Source organism: Panulirus ornatus, chromosome 28 (assembly GCF_036320965.1).
Source record: "Panulirus ornatus isolate Po-2019 chromosome 28, ASM3632096v1, whole genome shotgun sequence".
Lineage (NCBI taxonomy): Eukaryota > Metazoa > Arthropoda > Malacostraca > Decapoda > Palinuridae > Panulirus > Panulirus ornatus.
The window spans coordinates 16770817-16787274 of NC_092251.1; the positions used below are offsets into that span (position 1 = coordinate 16770817).

General features: G+C 39.5%; 1 protein-coding gene across 3 annotated transcripts in view; it reads left to right on the forward strand.

The window, feature by feature from the left end:
• Positions 1 to 16195, forward strand: part of LOC139757868 (transmembrane protein 184C) — a 229380-nt gene extending 213185 nt beyond the window's left edge. For all 3 annotated transcript variants that reach the window (XM_071678777.1, XM_071678779.1, XM_071678778.1), the window contains exon 11: positions 15368 to 16195. In XM_071678777.1, coding sequence (XP_071534878.1) covers positions 15368 to 15406 — 39 coding nt within the window. In that variant the 3' untranslated portion in view covers positions 15407 to 16195. The remainder of the gene's footprint in view (positions 1 to 15367) is intronic.
• The last annotated feature ends 263 nt before the right edge of the window (positions 16196 to 16458 follow it).

Sequence of the window (16458 nt, forward strand, 5' to 3'; positions counted from 1 at the left end):
GGGCCTGGGAAGTGAGTCAGTTGTTTGCCGATGGTGCAGCACTGGTGGCTGATTTGAATGAGCAACTACAGAAGTTGGTAACTGTGTTTGGAAAAGTGTGTGAAAGAAGAAACATGAGAGTAAAGTGAATAAGAGCAAGGATATTAAGTTCATCAGGGTTGAGGGACAAGTTAGATAATATGTAAGTTTGAAGGAGAAAAATTTGGAGGAGGTGAAGTGTTTTTGATGTCTAGGAGTGGACTTAGCAATGAATGGAACCATGAAAGTAGAAGTGAGTCACAGGGTGGAGGAGGGGTGAAGGTTTTGGGAGCAATGAAGAATGCGTGGAAGGAGAGAACTTTATCTCAGAGAGCACAAATGGGTATGGTCGAAGGAATAGCAGTTCCAGTAATATTATTCGGTTGTGAGGCATGGGCTATAGATAGGATTGTACAGAGGAGGGTGGATGTTTTATATATAAAATGTTTAAGGACAATATGTGGTGTGAGGTTGTTTGACTGAGTAAGCAATGAAAGGGTAAGAGAGATGCGTAGAAATGAAAAAATGAAAAGAGTGTGGTTGTGAGAGCAGAGGAGGGTGTGTTGAAATGGCTTGGACATATGGAGAGAGTGAGTGAGGAAAGATCGACAAAGAGGATATATGTGTCAGAAGTGGAGTGAACAAGAAGCAAGTGACCAAATTGGAGATGGAAGGCTGGAGTGAAAAAGATTTTGAGTGATTAGGGCCTGAACATACAGGAAGGAGAAAGGCATGCAAGGAATAGAGTGAATTGGAATGATGTGGTATACCGGGGTCGACATGCAGTCAGTAGACTGAACCAGGGCATGTAAAATGTCTTGGGTAACATCTCTCTTACCCTTTCATTACTTAATCAAACCATGTCACACCTAGTATTGTCCTCAAACATCTCATTTCCAACACATCCACCCTCTTCCGCACAACTCTATCTATAGCCTATGTCTCACAACCATATAACATTGTTGGAACCACTATTCCTTCAAACATACCCATTTTTGCTCTCTGAGATAATGTTCTCGCATTCCACACATTCTTCACCTTTGCCCCCTCCCCCACCGAAACTCACTTCCACTTCCATGGTTCCATCCACTGCTAAATCCACTCCCAGATATCTAAAACACTTCACTTCCTCCAGTTTTTCTCCATTCAAACTTACCTCCCAATTTACTTGTCCCTCAACCCTACTGAACGTAATAACCTTGCTCTTATTCACATTTACTCTCAGCTTTCTTCTTTCACATACTTTACCAAACTCAGTCACCAACTTCTGCAGTTTCTCACCTGAATCAGCCAACAGCGCTGTATCATCAGCGAACAACAACTGACTCTCTTCCCAAGCCCTTTCATCCACAACAGACTGCATACTTTCCTCTCTCTCCAAAACTCTTGCATTTTCCTCGCTAAAAACCCCATCAATAAACAGATTAAACGACCATGAAGACATCACACACCCCTACCGCAAACCGACATTCACTGGGAACCAATCGCTTTCCTCTCTTCCTACTCGTGCACATGCCTTACATCCTCGATAAAAACTTTTCACTGCTTCTAGCAACTTACTCCATATACTCTTCATACCTTCCACAAAGCATCTCTATCAACTCTTATCATATGCCTTCTCCAGATCCATAAATGCTACATACAAATCCATCTGTTTTTCTAAGTATTTCTCACATACATTCTTCAGAGCAAACACTTGATCCACACATCCTCTACCACTTCTGAAACCACACTGCTCTTCCCCAATCTGATGCTCTGTACATGCCTTCACCCTTTCAATCAATACCCTCCCATATAATTTCCCAGGAATACTCAACAAACTTATACCTCTGTAATTTGATCACTCACCTTTATCCCCTTTGCCTTTGTACAGTGGCACTATGCATGCATTCTGCCAATCCTCAGGTACTTCACCATGAACCATACATACATTGAATATCCTCACCTACCAGTCAACAACACAGTCACCCCTTTTTTAATTAATTCCACAGCAATACCATCCAATATGTGTATATGAGTAAGCATGTTGTTTTTGAAATAAATATGCTTATTTTTTACCTTGAACTGTTCATTATAAGGGTTTTTTTTTAAGTGGAAGGCTCTAGTCATGGACTAAAGTCCACATCAAGGCTGGGCTTTAATTGAAATGTAGAGAGAAAGAAAAGACAAGGGAAACTATTTACAGACTTTTGAGAAAGTGAAATATCTCTTTTGAAATGTGCCAGGTTACAGTTATTTGGAAAGACATGAGAAGGTAGAGTTCCAAAGCTTTGATGTGTAGGGAAAGAAGCTGGTATCAAAATGGCCCACTCTTTAGTTGCTGATGGCTACACAATAATCATGTGATGTAGCAGCTTACAGAGTATTGCGTGGTCTAGCTATTGGTGTGGATACAGAAGCAGCCAGCTTTCGGGAGCAAAAACCAAAGAAATACCTATAGAAGAGGGAGAGTGAACCAACATTGCAGCATGAGGCAAGGGGGTCAAGTTTGGAAGTTAGCCTTGGGCAGTTTATGAGGCAGACCACTTTCAACTCAACTCTGTCACGTAAGGATGTAGAGCTAGAATCACTCCAAAAGTGAGAGCAGTACTCCACACAAGGACAAATCAATCCTTTGTATAAATGGAGCAACTGTTCAGAGGAAAAAAAGTTTCGACATCTAGATAGGACACCCAGTTTCTCAGAGGCAGATTTGGCTGTTCCAGTAATCTGGGGTTTCCAAGAAAGAGTGAATGTTACAGTAATACCAATTATGTTCATTGAGTCAAGAGGTAGAATTACAGAACTGTCGGAGGAGAGACGAGAGTTGTGAGGAGTTTTCGCTAGAGAGATGGGTAGAAACTGGGTCTTGGAGGCATTATACCTATCAAGATTTTGTCTACCCCTCTGAGATACCCTGTCCAAGTCTGAGTTTATTGAGGAAGCTGTGTCTAGACGAGATACAGACTGAGTGAGAGAAGAAGGAGTAAAGTTGAAGGATGTGGGTGAATGCATTGTTGAGTAGTCAGGGTATGAGTGCATTGGATTATTTGTGGAGGATAGGAAATCGTTGAAAAAATGGAGAAAAGATGTAAGGGACTGGACAGAACCTTGAGGGAGGCTGATCCATCAACAACCACAGAGATAGATTGGCATGAGAGGAAGCTAGATATGAAGGAGCAGAGTGAGGGAAGAAAGCCAAAAGAGGGGAGCTTAGAGATGAGACCCTGATGCCACATCCTGTTGAAAGCCTTAGATATGTCAAGGGCAACTACACATGCCTCCCCAAAATCTTTTAGAGATGATGACTAGACATTAGTAAGATAGGAAAGAATATCACCAGTGGATCTCGCCTTATGGAAGCCATACTGATAATCAGAGAGAAGACTGTAATTTTTGAGGAGTTGAAGGATCCAAAGACTGTGGAAATGGTAGATGTGAAAGCAATAGAATGATAGTTAGAGGGGTCAGAACGGTCACCATTCTTAGGGATGGGATGTATTAGTGCATGCTTCCAAGGAGAAGGAAAAGCTTTGTTTTTTTTTTTTTTAACAGAAACAGAAGAGATGAGTAAGCACAGGTGCAAGTTCAGAGGCACATTCTTTTAGTACATGGGGATAGATGCCATCAGGATCATAAGCCTTGCTTGTGTTCAGAAAAAGAAGTGCTTTTTGGACAGTCTGAAAAGAGATTACAGGAAGGGCGATAGGGTTAGTAAGATGAGCATCAGAGGGTGAAGGAATGTACGAGTTATCCAAGGCAGAGTTAGAGCAGAAACAGAAACCAAAGAGAGTTGCTTTGTTTATGGGAGATACAGCTATAGTACCATCAGAGCAGAAAATTGAAGGGAAGGTTGGGGAACAGAAGTTGTTCGAGATACCCCTTGCTAAAGATGAGAAAGATCTATCAGTGGATGACAAGGAGAGGTTATCACACTTCCTCTGAATAGAGGAATGTCTTACTCATGGATGATGTGCTTGCAGTGATTACAGGCAATGATAAAAGCTAAGTGGAAGCCAGAGGAAGGAGAGTTTTTACAAGCCTGATATGCCTGATCCCTTGCCTGAATGGCCTCAGAAGAGGAATGGTTGAACCATTGATTGGATGAAGAGGTCATCTTTGAGGAAGAGAGGATAACTGCTTCCATTCCCCCAGGAATAACCTCTGCTATGCATTTTGCAGAAACAGAAGCATCACCACATAAGAGACAGTAATTTACCCAAGGAAAGTCAGAAAAGGAGTTATGTAAGTTATTCCAGTCAGCTTTGTCCAGGTGTCAGTATTTAGACTTAGAAGGGGCTGCTGGAAGGGTAGGTGCTGTTAGAATAGATACATTAATGAGAGTGTGATCAGATGCGCCAATTTGGGGCAAGATTGTGTATTTACAGGCGGGATGGACTAGATGTTATTAGGAGAGTGGTCACAGTGGTCAGGAATATGGTTAGGATGGGAGATAATTTGCTCTAAATCATTGAGAATGGAGAATGTGAGAGCTTCAATCCCTCTACCATTCATATGGGAGGAATTCAACCATTCCCTATGGTGAATGTTGAAATCACCAAGGTAGAGGATCTCGGCTTGTGGGTGAGAGGATGTCACAGTCTCATGGCAGGAGTTTAAGATACTCAAAGAAGGATATAAGATTCCTAGAATTAGAAGAGCAATTGGCAGAACAGAGGAAAAGTGTGGAAGTAAGGAGACACACCTTGAGCCACATAACATCAGTGTTTGGAGACTCAAGGTCTTTGAGGCATGCTGTAAATGTGTTGATGTTGGAATAAGCACAAATGCCACCTTTGAACCGGAATTGTTTGTGAAAGTTATAGTTAGGTATGAAAAAGGGACTAGTGAGAACATCATTAGACAACTGTGTCTCAAACAGAAGTAAGATATTAGGAGAGGTACTAGACAGATGGTGTTCAACTGAGAATAAGTTACTAGAGGGACCAAATGTTGGTATGGTGAACAGAAAAAGAGGAAGGTTTAACAGAGAGGGAAAGGTCATGGGAGGGGCCATTACTACTTCGGTATGTCTCTCATGAGGCACTCCTCCTTTAGCCCATTTCCTATCGGCCTTGTACCATACCGTGGGGTCTTTCAGGATTGTAACTGTAGTGCTTGGCAGTGGACTTCTGTAATGGTCTTAGAACAGAACCCTGTGACACTCCACTAGTGACTTCGACCCATGTTGAGAAGGCTCCTATGACATGCATCCTTTGTACTCTTCCACTTAGATAATCTTTTATCCATCAAAGGATATTTCCTTCTCATTCCTGCCTAGTATTCCCTCTTCTTCATCAGCCTCCCATGCAGTGCTGTGTCAGATATTTTCTGGCAGTCCAGTTACAAACAATCCACCCAGCCTTCCCCTTTATTTAAGACAGAGCTCATTCCCTCCCAGAAATGTAAGTGTTTTGTTACACCTTACCTACTCTCACGTAGGTAATTTCTCCTCTGTAGAAAGTCATCAGTTGCTTTTAATTACCTTTTTAAGAACCTAACAGACTGTACTTGTCAGTGAGACTGAACTGTAATACAGTGCCTGCTCGCAGTCTGCTTTCTTATTGATAGGTATGATATTTGCTCTTATTCACTCCTCTGACACTTTGCCCATCTCTGGCAATATCCTGAATAGTATTTCAAGAGTCCTGTGTGCTGTATCTGTGCCATGGAGAAATTCCATCAGGACCATGAGCCTTACATGGATCAAGATCTTTCAGTATTTTGTTAATGTCTTTTCTAGATATCTCAGTGTTTTCTAAAACTTCTTCACTCTAGCTCACTAGTAATGGGGCTAAAGTGTTTTCCACCATCGAAACACTTTTGAATGTGCTATTCATTTCTTCATATCCTTACATCATCCTTTTGAATACCTTCACCTGTTTAGCTGCTTTTTACTGACTAATTATTCCTGATGAATTCATGGAAGAGTTTTGGATTTCATGCCTTGTCCACAATATTATTCTTACTTTCCTCGTTTCTTCTTTTTTGTTCTACTGTACTTGTAACCTTGTTCTGTATGTTAGCAAAGCCCTGCTGGCTGGAGTGTTGCCTATATCAATATCACTTCACATATTGAAGCATTTTTGGTTTTTGACATCTTTTATCAAATCTTCTTTTTAAAAAAATCCTTCTATATTTGAAGCTGGAGGTACCCACATTCGCACTCCATTGCAAATTTCACAGGACCTCTCCCCATTAGGTAGTAGATTGTTGACAACAGCCACCCAGGGTGGTACTACCATCCTGAGTGAGGAGCATTTAGTATTGCCCAGAATCATCTTACGCTCTCCATCATGTCAGGATTGCTGTCTCATCAAAACAAGACTACTGGACTAGTCCTACCATCATCTTATAAACATTTTAAACACCATTCACTCACTCAAATCTTGTTTATTATTATTACTTTTTGCACATAAGTTCTCTTGCCAATTCCTGTCCACTCAAACATTTATGAGTATCATCATGATGGAGTCCATCAAATCTATGGCCTCTAGTCCCCAGTATCATGGGTTGCAAAGAATCTCCAGGTTTCTGCCTGACCCCACTACCAATGAGAGGGAGGGCTGTGGCATTAGGAGTACCAGCCCCTCCCACGACCTTTCCCTCTGTTAGACTTTTCTCTTTTTCTGTTTATTATACCAACATTCGTGGTCTATTTAGTAACCTCTCCTCAGTTGAACACTATCTGTCTAGTACCTCTTCTCTCTGAGACACATTTGTCCAATGATATTCTCATGACCCTTTTTCATATCTAACTATAACCTCCACTCACAATTCCAGTTCAAAGTTGTTGTTTGTGTTTATTCCAACATCAGCACACTTGTTGCATCCCTCAAGGACCTTGAATTCAAAACTTTGTAATGTGGCTCAAGGTCTGTCTCCCTACTACCACACTTTTCCTCTCTTTCACTTATTGCTCTCCTAATTCTACAAATTTTATATCCTTCTTTGAGTATCTAAATTTCTGTCATGAGACCGTGACATCCTCTCACCCACAAGCTGAGATCCTCTCCCTCAGGGATTTCAGCATTCACCACCAGAAATGGTTGAATTCTTCCCATACTTATAGTGGAGGGATTGAAGCCTTCACATTCTCCATTCTCAATTATTTAGAGCAAGTTATCTCCCACCCCACCCATATTCCTGACTGCTGTGATCACTCTCCTAATATTGTGGATTTGTTTTTCACCTTTAGTCCATCCTGCTGTAAATACACAATCTTACCCCCAATTGGTACATCTGACCACACTCTCATAAGTGTATCTATTCTAATGGCACCTCCCCCTCCAGCAGCACCTTCTAAGCATAAATACTGGCACCTAAACAAAGCTGATTGGAATAACCTATGGAACTTCTTTTCTTACTTTTCTTGGGTAACTTACTTTCTTATGTGGTGATGCTTCTGTCTCCACAAAATGCATGGCAAAGTTTATTATTGTGGAAATGGAAGCAGTTATCCCCTCTTCCTCCAAAATGACCTCTTCATCCAATCCATGGTTCAACTGTTTATGTTCTGGAGCCATTCAGGCATGGGATCAGGCATATCAGTCCTGGTAAAACTCTCCTTCCTCTGGCTCCCAATCAAAATTTACCACTGCCCATAATCACTGCAAGCACATTATCCATGAGGCAAAGTGATTGTTTATTCAAAGGAAGTGTGATAATCTCTCCTTTTAATCTACTGATAGATCTTTCTGGTCTATAGCTAAGGGCATCTCTAACAACTTCTATTGCTTTACCTTTCCTTCACTTTTCTGTTCTGATGGTACTGTAGCTGTTTCTCCTGTAGACAGAGCAACTTTCTTTGGTTCCTGTTTTTCCTCTAACTCCACCTTGGATGACTGACATTTCTTCACACCCTGATGCTCCTCTTACTAATCCTATGCCCCTTCCCGTTATATCTTTTCGGACTATCCGAAGAGCACTTCTTTCTCTGGACACAAGCAAGGCTTATGATCGTGATGACATCCATCCCTGTGTACTGAAAGAGAGTGCCTCTGACCTTGCACCTGTGCTTTCTTATCTATTTCATTTCTGTTTAAAGACCAAAACTTTTCCTTCTCCTTGGAAGCATGCATTGATACATCCCATCCGTAAGAGGGGTGACCATTCTGACCCCTCTAACTACCTTCCTATTGCTATGATATCTACCTTTTCCAAAGTCTTTGAATCCCTCATCAACTCCCATATCTTTAGACACCTCAAAACTCACAGTTTTCTTTCTGACCACCAGTATGGCTTCTGTAAGGTAAGATCCACTGGTGAAATTCTTTCCTATCTTACTAATGTCTGGTCATCATCCCTGAAAGATTTTGGGGAGTCATGTGTAGTTACTCTTGACACATCTAGGGCTTTTCACAGGCTATGGCATCGGGGTCTTATCTCTAAGCTCCCCCCTTTTGGCCTCCCTCCCCCACTTTGCTTCTTCATATTTAGCTTTCTCTCAGGCAGATCTATTTCTGTGGTTGTTGATGAATCAGCCTTCATCAACAGCAGTGTCCCTCAAGGTTCTGTTCTGTTCTGTTCGCTACTCTTTTTCTCTTTTTTTCAACAATTTCCTCTCTTCCACAAATGATTTGATGCATTCATACGCTGATGACTCAATACTACATTTATCCACATCCTTCAATTCTCTCCCTGTTCTTTGGCTTGATCTGCATCTCTTCTTGACTCAGCTTCCTCAAAAAACTGACTTAAACAGGGTATCTCCGTGGAGTACATGAAATCTTAAGTTTAATGCCTCCAAGACCCAGTTTCTACCCATTCCTCTATTGAAAACTCTTCAAAACTCTCGTTTCTCCTTTGACAGTCCTGTAATTCCACCTCTTGACTCGATGAACATACTTGGGATTACTGTAACATCTGCTCATTCTTGGAACCCCACATTACGGGAATAGCTAAGTCTGCCTCAAAGAACCTGGGTGCCCTTTTTAGATGTTGAAACTTCTTTTCTTCTGAACTGTTGCTCTCATGTTTGGGGTGGTTCTAGCTTTGCATTCCTACATGACAGAGTTGAGTTGAAAGCAGTCTGACTTATAAACTGACCAAGGCCAACTTCCAAACTTGACCCTCTTGCCCTTCGCTGCAATGTTGGTTATAGGCATTACTTTAGTTTTTGCTCCAGAGAGCTGGCTGCTTGTGAGCTAACGTCACTAGTTAGATCACGCAATACTCAGCAAGTTGCTATGTCACATGATTACTGTGTGACCATCGGCAACTCAAGGGTGGGCTGTTTTGAAACCTGCCTCTTTCCCTACATGTCAAAGCTTTGGAACTGTCTACCCTCTCATGTCTTTCTCAATAAATGTAACCTGGCACACTTCAGAAGACAGAGGTTTTTTACTTCCTCTAAGATTTGTAAATACTTTTCCTTGTTTTTACTTTTTCCATTTCATAATTCTCTCTACATTACAATTAAGGCCTGGTCTTGATCTGGACTTTTGTCGATGACTGGAGCCTTGAACATAAAAAAGAAAGTGTATGTGTAATTACCTGTTTTACACTCATAGGACCCCATCTCTTCAACACTTTTTTTCTCTTATACAGCCTCTTGAATTTATTTATATTGTCTTCTTTAACCATTTTCTCAGTCAGTCTGTTCCAATCGTCTACCACTCATATACTATAAAAGTATTTCTTTACATTCTTTTTGACAAGTTTATTGAATTTCTTGTTATGTCTGGTTGCTCTACCATTATACTTCATGAAGAATTGTACTCTCTCCACTTCATTGATCTCTTTTGATTTTGTCACCATTTACTTTTTTCTCTTCTAGGGTGAGTAAATTGAAAGCCTCCAGGGTTTCTCTGTTGCTTACCTCTCATAATTTTGGTACCACCTTTGTTGCCCTCCTCTGGACCTTCTCCATGAGTTCTTTGTACTTCTTTAGGTGCAGTAACCAAACCTGAGAAGCATATTCAAGTTTTGACCTTATTTTGGGTATGAATAGCTTGCTAAATATTTCTTTATTTAAATTTACATGAAAGCTATTCTAATATTTACCAGCTGACAGTTTGTCTCTAGCTGTTTTCCTAATAGGAGACTCTGGCAACAGGTAATGATCATACTTAGGCTATCTCCTGCTTTGTCCCATCCTCATTACTTTACATTTGCTAAGGTTGAATTTCATCAACCACATTTCAGACCTACTTTGAAGTCTGTGTTTGTTTCCTGGTAAGTTGATGTAATCCTCGTCGCTTTTCACTTATCTCAGGACTTTTGCATGATCTGCAAATGTATTCAGGTAGGACGCCATACCTTCAGGCAAATCATTGATGTAGATCAAAAAGAGTAATGGTTCCAGAATAAAACCCTCTGGCACTCCACTTGTCACCTCGACCCATTTGGAAAAGGCTCCTCTGACATATTTCCTGTGTTCGCTCCCACTGAGATATTCTTGGTAATTCAGTTTCATAATCAGCCTACTATGTGGTGTACTGATTAGCAAGTTCAAAAGTGTTTTCACAGTGGAAGATACGAAAGCCCCAACACCAGTGAGATGGAATGGGAAGGAGATTTTGGAAATCATTAAGATATCTAGAAAGATATTAACAGAATAGTAAAAGGATTTGACCCATACGAGGCTCATGGTCCTGATGAAATTTGATTATATGTTCTAAAGAGATGTGCAGATATACTTGACAGACTACTTGAATTACTCTTGAAAATGTCACTGTAGAGAGGTATAAGGCCAAGGGATCGGAAAAGGGTGTAGTGTCAAATGCCTTCTGGTAGTCTAAAGACAGACAGTCCTCCCAGCCTTCCCTTTTGTCCAGGACTGAGCTCATTTTCTCATAAAACTCTAAAAGGTTAGTTACACATGACGTCTTTGCCCTTAACCAATGCTGTCTCTCACTGAGGAAATTTCTCTTCCACAGAAAGTCATCCTTTTGCTTTCTAATAATCTTTTCCATAGCTGTACAAACTACACTCATTAGTGAGACCAGTCTGTAGTTTAATGCCTGTTCCTGGTCTCCTTTCGTATGTATGGGTATGATGCTTGCCCTTTTCCATTCCCTCGGCCATCTCAGGTGAAAGAAAAGGAAAGAAAATAATCAGGGTTCTTCATGTGTATGTAGACCTGACTCTAGAAGAAAGATTATATGAAGAGGGAAAGAAAAAAAAAAAAAAGAATATTCCACAGCTTAACTATGTAAAGGAAGGAGGAGGTTTTATTACAGCCAGTCCTTGAGTTTCCAGTCTTCACATAGAAACTGTGGGAAGCAGCTGCTAAACACTTGCAACTAGTCCAAACTTTAGGGTTGGAGACACTGCAGATAGCTCACATGAACAGTGGCCAAAATAAAACCTTGTAGAATAGAGAGAGCTGCAAGAATGTGGCGTACTGAAAGAAAAGATCTAGAAAGATGATACCAGGATAAGTAATGAGATAGAAGGCTTTTGGGAGATTTCTTTTATAAGAGACACACTAGGAGAATTTGGATTCTTATGGTGATAAGGAGTTATGGAGACACAAGGATTAGAAGGAATGATACCCCATTATATGTGATACACCAGTAGCAATTGATTGTGTTATGCTTAAGCTTGAAATACATGGTAAAAGAGGATATTAAAGGAATGGAGGTGAGACTGGAAATAATGAGCAGATGTAATCATAGAAACTAAACAAACCTCAGTAATGTCTATGGTTACATCTACCTATCTGTCTATATCTCTGATGCCTGTTCACTTCAGTAGCTCCCTCACTGGGGTGGCCACAGCAATAGAGTCTCTGTAATGAGTGAACTCCAGTGCCATTTCTTAGCCTTTAGTGTCCTACTCTTAAAAGACCACTGGCAGAAGGTCAGTCTAGTGCAGCATTTGCCGAGGCTCCTACCCAGTGTTTCTTCTGACTAATTCTACTTAATGTTCCTGCCTACTGCTTTTACCTTTCTACCAAATAGTCCTATCAACATCTTCTACCTATTGCTCCTACCATTTTGCCGAAAGGCAGGGCTGGCACATAGCATTCTCCACTGGAAAATCTAGAGTTACAAAGAATGAGCTGTGTGAGCTCAGTGTTGTCAAGTGCTGTGTGTGACAGGGAGAGATACATTGTATGTTTATGGACAGAATGCTAGCAGTTCACAGTTAGGTGAGGCAGAAAGAAGAGACAGTTACCTAGGTATGAGGAGTGCAACTTGACAACCAATGAAGTGCTGGCTTACTATGCAGCTATCACTAACCCTCCTGATATCCAGGTGGGTAGTACTGGTAATATACCTCCCTGGTCATTAGCTGCCTACCAGCTGCTAACTAGTTTAGGAAATAGAATTCATTAGCCTGGAATCAGGGTGTTGTGTTCTATGAAATTTACAGTGAAGGAGCAGAGGCATGGGTACCTCAAACCAGTAGGAAATAGAAGAGAATGGATTTAATAAAAGATGTCATAATGCAAAAGGAGCTTCAAGATGCATTGTTGAAGATATAGACAGCACTGTGGGCAGCTAGCATTTGTAAGGTATAAGAGAACAAGGAATGTGTATAGCAGGATAAGAAAACAGGAACAAAGACACTTGAAAAGAATATTGTGGACAAGGCAGCTGGAAATATAAAACTATTCCATGAATTCATCAGAAGCCAGTTGTCAGTGAAGGAGCAGCTAATCAAGTTAAAGGAAGTATGGCAGAGGAAGATGTAAGGGTATGTGAGGAACTGAATAACAAGTTCAAAAGTGTCTTCAATGTGGAAGATACTACAGCTCCAACAATAGTGAGATAGAATAGGGAGAGGTTTCGTAAATGGTTGAAATATTTAGAAAAGATAATAGCAGAATCCTAAAAGGACTTGCCCTATATAAGGTCCTGATGAAATTTCATGTGTGTTAAAGAGATGTGCAGATACACCTGATAGACCACTTGAATTACTGCTCCATATGTTACTGGAGAGTGGCATAGTGCCAAGGGAGGGGAAAAGGGCAAACATCATACCTTTGTATAAGAAAGATGACCAGGAACAGACATTGAACTACAGATTGGTCTCACTAACAAGTGTGTATGTAAGGTTCTGGAAAAAATATAGAAAGCAATTGAATAGCTTCCTTTGGAGATGTTTCATTAGGGAGAGTAGGTTATGTGTAATTAACTTCTTTGAGGTTTACAAAAATGTAAGCTCAGTCCTGAACAAAAGGGGAAGGCTGGATGGATTGTCTGTATTTGGACTGCCAGAAGGCATTTGACACTGGACCACACAGGAGGCTGATTAAGAAGCTGAATCACCAAGCAGGAATAAAGGGGAAACTCCTTCATTGGGTAGATCTTCTCAGTGGGAAGGAACAAGGGAGATGTATGTCAAAGGAGCTTTTTCCATATTGCTTGAGGTGACCATTGAAGTGCCATAGGGTACAGTTCTAGGACCATTACTCTTCTTTATCTGTGTTACCAACTTGCCTGAAGGTAAAGAATCCAACCTGAATATGTTTGTAGATGATACAAAGGTCATGAGGGAAGTGAAAAGCAAGGAGGATTGCATCAGCTTTTAAGGTGACCTAATCAGACCCCAGAGTTGGTCTTAAATATGGTTGGTGAAATTCAACCCATGCAATTGTAAAGTGATATGGTTATTACACAGCAGGAAATAACTTTAGGATTCTGTATGTATGTGTGAGAGGGACTTGGGAGTAGGGATCATCCCTAACCAGTCACCAGAGTCCCATATTAGAAAAATGGTTGAGACAAATTGTCTACTAGCTAATATCAGAATAGCTTTCAAGTAAAAGGGTAAAGAAATATTCAGCAAGGCCAAAACTAGAATACGCTTTTCAGGTTTGGTTATTGGTTATTGCACCTAAAGAAGCACAAAGAACTCATAGAGACATTCCAGTGGAGAGCAACAAGGATGGTACCAAGTTAAGAGAGCTAAGGATGGAGGCATTAAATTTACCCACCTTGGGAGAGGGAAGACTGAGGGGTGACCTGATTACAGCTTTTTAAGTTTTTAAAAGAGATCAACGAAGTGGATAGCAGACAATACTTTTTGAGATGTGGGGATAGAGGAATCACAGGACATAACAAGAAATTAAGTAAGAAAGTTGTATATAAGGATGCGAAGAAATACTTTTATAGTATAAGAGTGGTGGATAATTGGAACAGATATATGAGGTCATGGGTGATGCAGACAGCATACATAGATACTAGAGGTTGTATGACAGTAGAGTGTTAAAGAGATGAGACACTATGAGTATAAAACTCTCTTCCCATACAGTAAAAATAGGTAATAAGCATTTACACAGTGTGCATATGAACTTTTCACTCTCTCAGCATTTTCATATGCAAATCTCATATGATCAGTTACAAATGATAAAGATTTCAGTTTGAATGTACATCACCATATATACCTGTCATGATAGTTATGCGAATAGTTCTGGCGGCAAGCCACATCTTCCTATCACCCATCCTGGCTAATCATGAATTCCTGGCAGTTTGTTCATTACTTTCTTGTTCATGCTTGATTTCTTATATGACTAATGTATTGTTGTTTCTGACTTATTTACTCTCCTTATAAGTATTATATATGCAATAACTGATTAAAATTATTGCTACATGGGATTGTTACTTTCTCTTTTCAACTCATCATTTCATGTAGAATTATTTATTTTTCATAGATATTTATATTGAAAATGAATCAAGATAAACTGTTCAGGATCTTTTTGTTAAGAATTTTGCTTGTCTCAATTACAACATACTCTCTTACTATAATATACACAAGTCTTATGCCAACTGTGTGTGGATGGTTGATCATTGTGCTGTGCTGAACCTTGACTGGCTGAGTAGCATGCATGACATGGGACCATAAGATAGTTGATAATTCTCTTCAGTAATTTCTTTGCATATCTTATTACATGCTCGGATAAAAGCACAATTAGCAAAATTCAATATGTGGTTGGAATTTATTTATATTATTTTAGTAATTAATACTTATAGTTGTTGGCATGGCTGCTGAACATGATTATGCCATATGTGTACCATGTGATTTTTTTCATTCAGGTTCTGGTGAAATGCTATATGTACTGGTGTCCCCACTAAGCTTTTTGACTTGAAAATTAGATAAAAAAGACATTGATTTCCAAACTGATTACTGTTCATTTTCATAAATGAGTTGGCATGGATTTATCTGTATTGTTCTAGTAATTAACTCCTGACAACTGTTGGTAAGGCTACTGTACATGATTATGTCATATGTTTATGGGATTTTTTTTAGCCCAGGTTCTGGAGATATGTTTGAAGCACTCATGTCCCCATTAGGCTGTTAGACTTGAAAATTGAATATGAGAAAGATAGTGATTCCCAAACTTGATCACTATTCATTTTTATAAATAGTTTGAGTAGTGCTCTAGTAATTTGATGTATCGATATTAAAAATATTTCAGGGTGAGGGATCTGACTCTGAAGATGTTAAGGCCATATGACACCCAAGTGCCCCTCGACCTGGCACTGTAGTGTGATGGAAGAGGGACTACTTTAACAACAAGCACCAAGAATGTCAATGATCATTCTTAAAAAGCACCGAGGTGGTAGCTCATATAAAGTTTGTATGTTAAAGGAGTTGCTGATGATGTTCCAGATTGTTTGTCATTTTAGAGTATTATCATTGACAGACCCAGAAATATTACTCAGTATGTAGTTAATTGGAATTAGAGATTACTCAAGTTACTTTCCTCATGTGGCACATAATGTTATGCTGAGGGTAAGGCTGAATATTTAGTTTCCTCAGATTCAGTCAAAATTTTCCTTCAACTAAGATGTACTTTTCATGAAAAAGTGACAGTTTTTAGTATGGGTGAGGAGAATAAAAAGATTACATTACTGTACCAAAAACACAATATAGTTGCTAAGAAAACCATATTAAGGAGAAGTAAAAAGTACTCAGTTAGTATTTAACCTATAATTATGAAAAACACTCAGTGTGTGAAAAGTGCAGTGAGTAGGTAATTAAGAGAATGAGGCCAAAGATTTTATTACTTACATTATTATCATGAATTATTCTCCAGAAATTTATGTATTTACTATAAGAGAATGACAAAGTTCTTCAGTAAAAGTAAAGGGGATGGCTGATTACAATGTGTGTATTTCAGATGTATTCTTTAGAATGTCGTGTAAAGGAGAGAAAACCCAATAAGGAGAAATAGAAACTGTACTATCATGTTGAAAATAGTAGTTGTTCAAGAAACACTTCTAATAGAATTAATTATAAATTTTATAGTTTATAATTAGCCTTAAATAGCAGTATATTGTACATGATTAAGCTTAATGGAATTAGAGATATATTTTATAGTACAGTATCATTATATTTATGTTGTTTGTGGATGAAGTATCACATAATATTTTTTAAACTTTATTTGTGAATAAGAAACATCAGGTGTGTTATGATCTATAAACATTAAGTAGATTTTATACCTTGATGTATGCAGGCTAAAATGTGTCTAGAAATTTTCACATAAGCAAACCCATTTCTTCATCA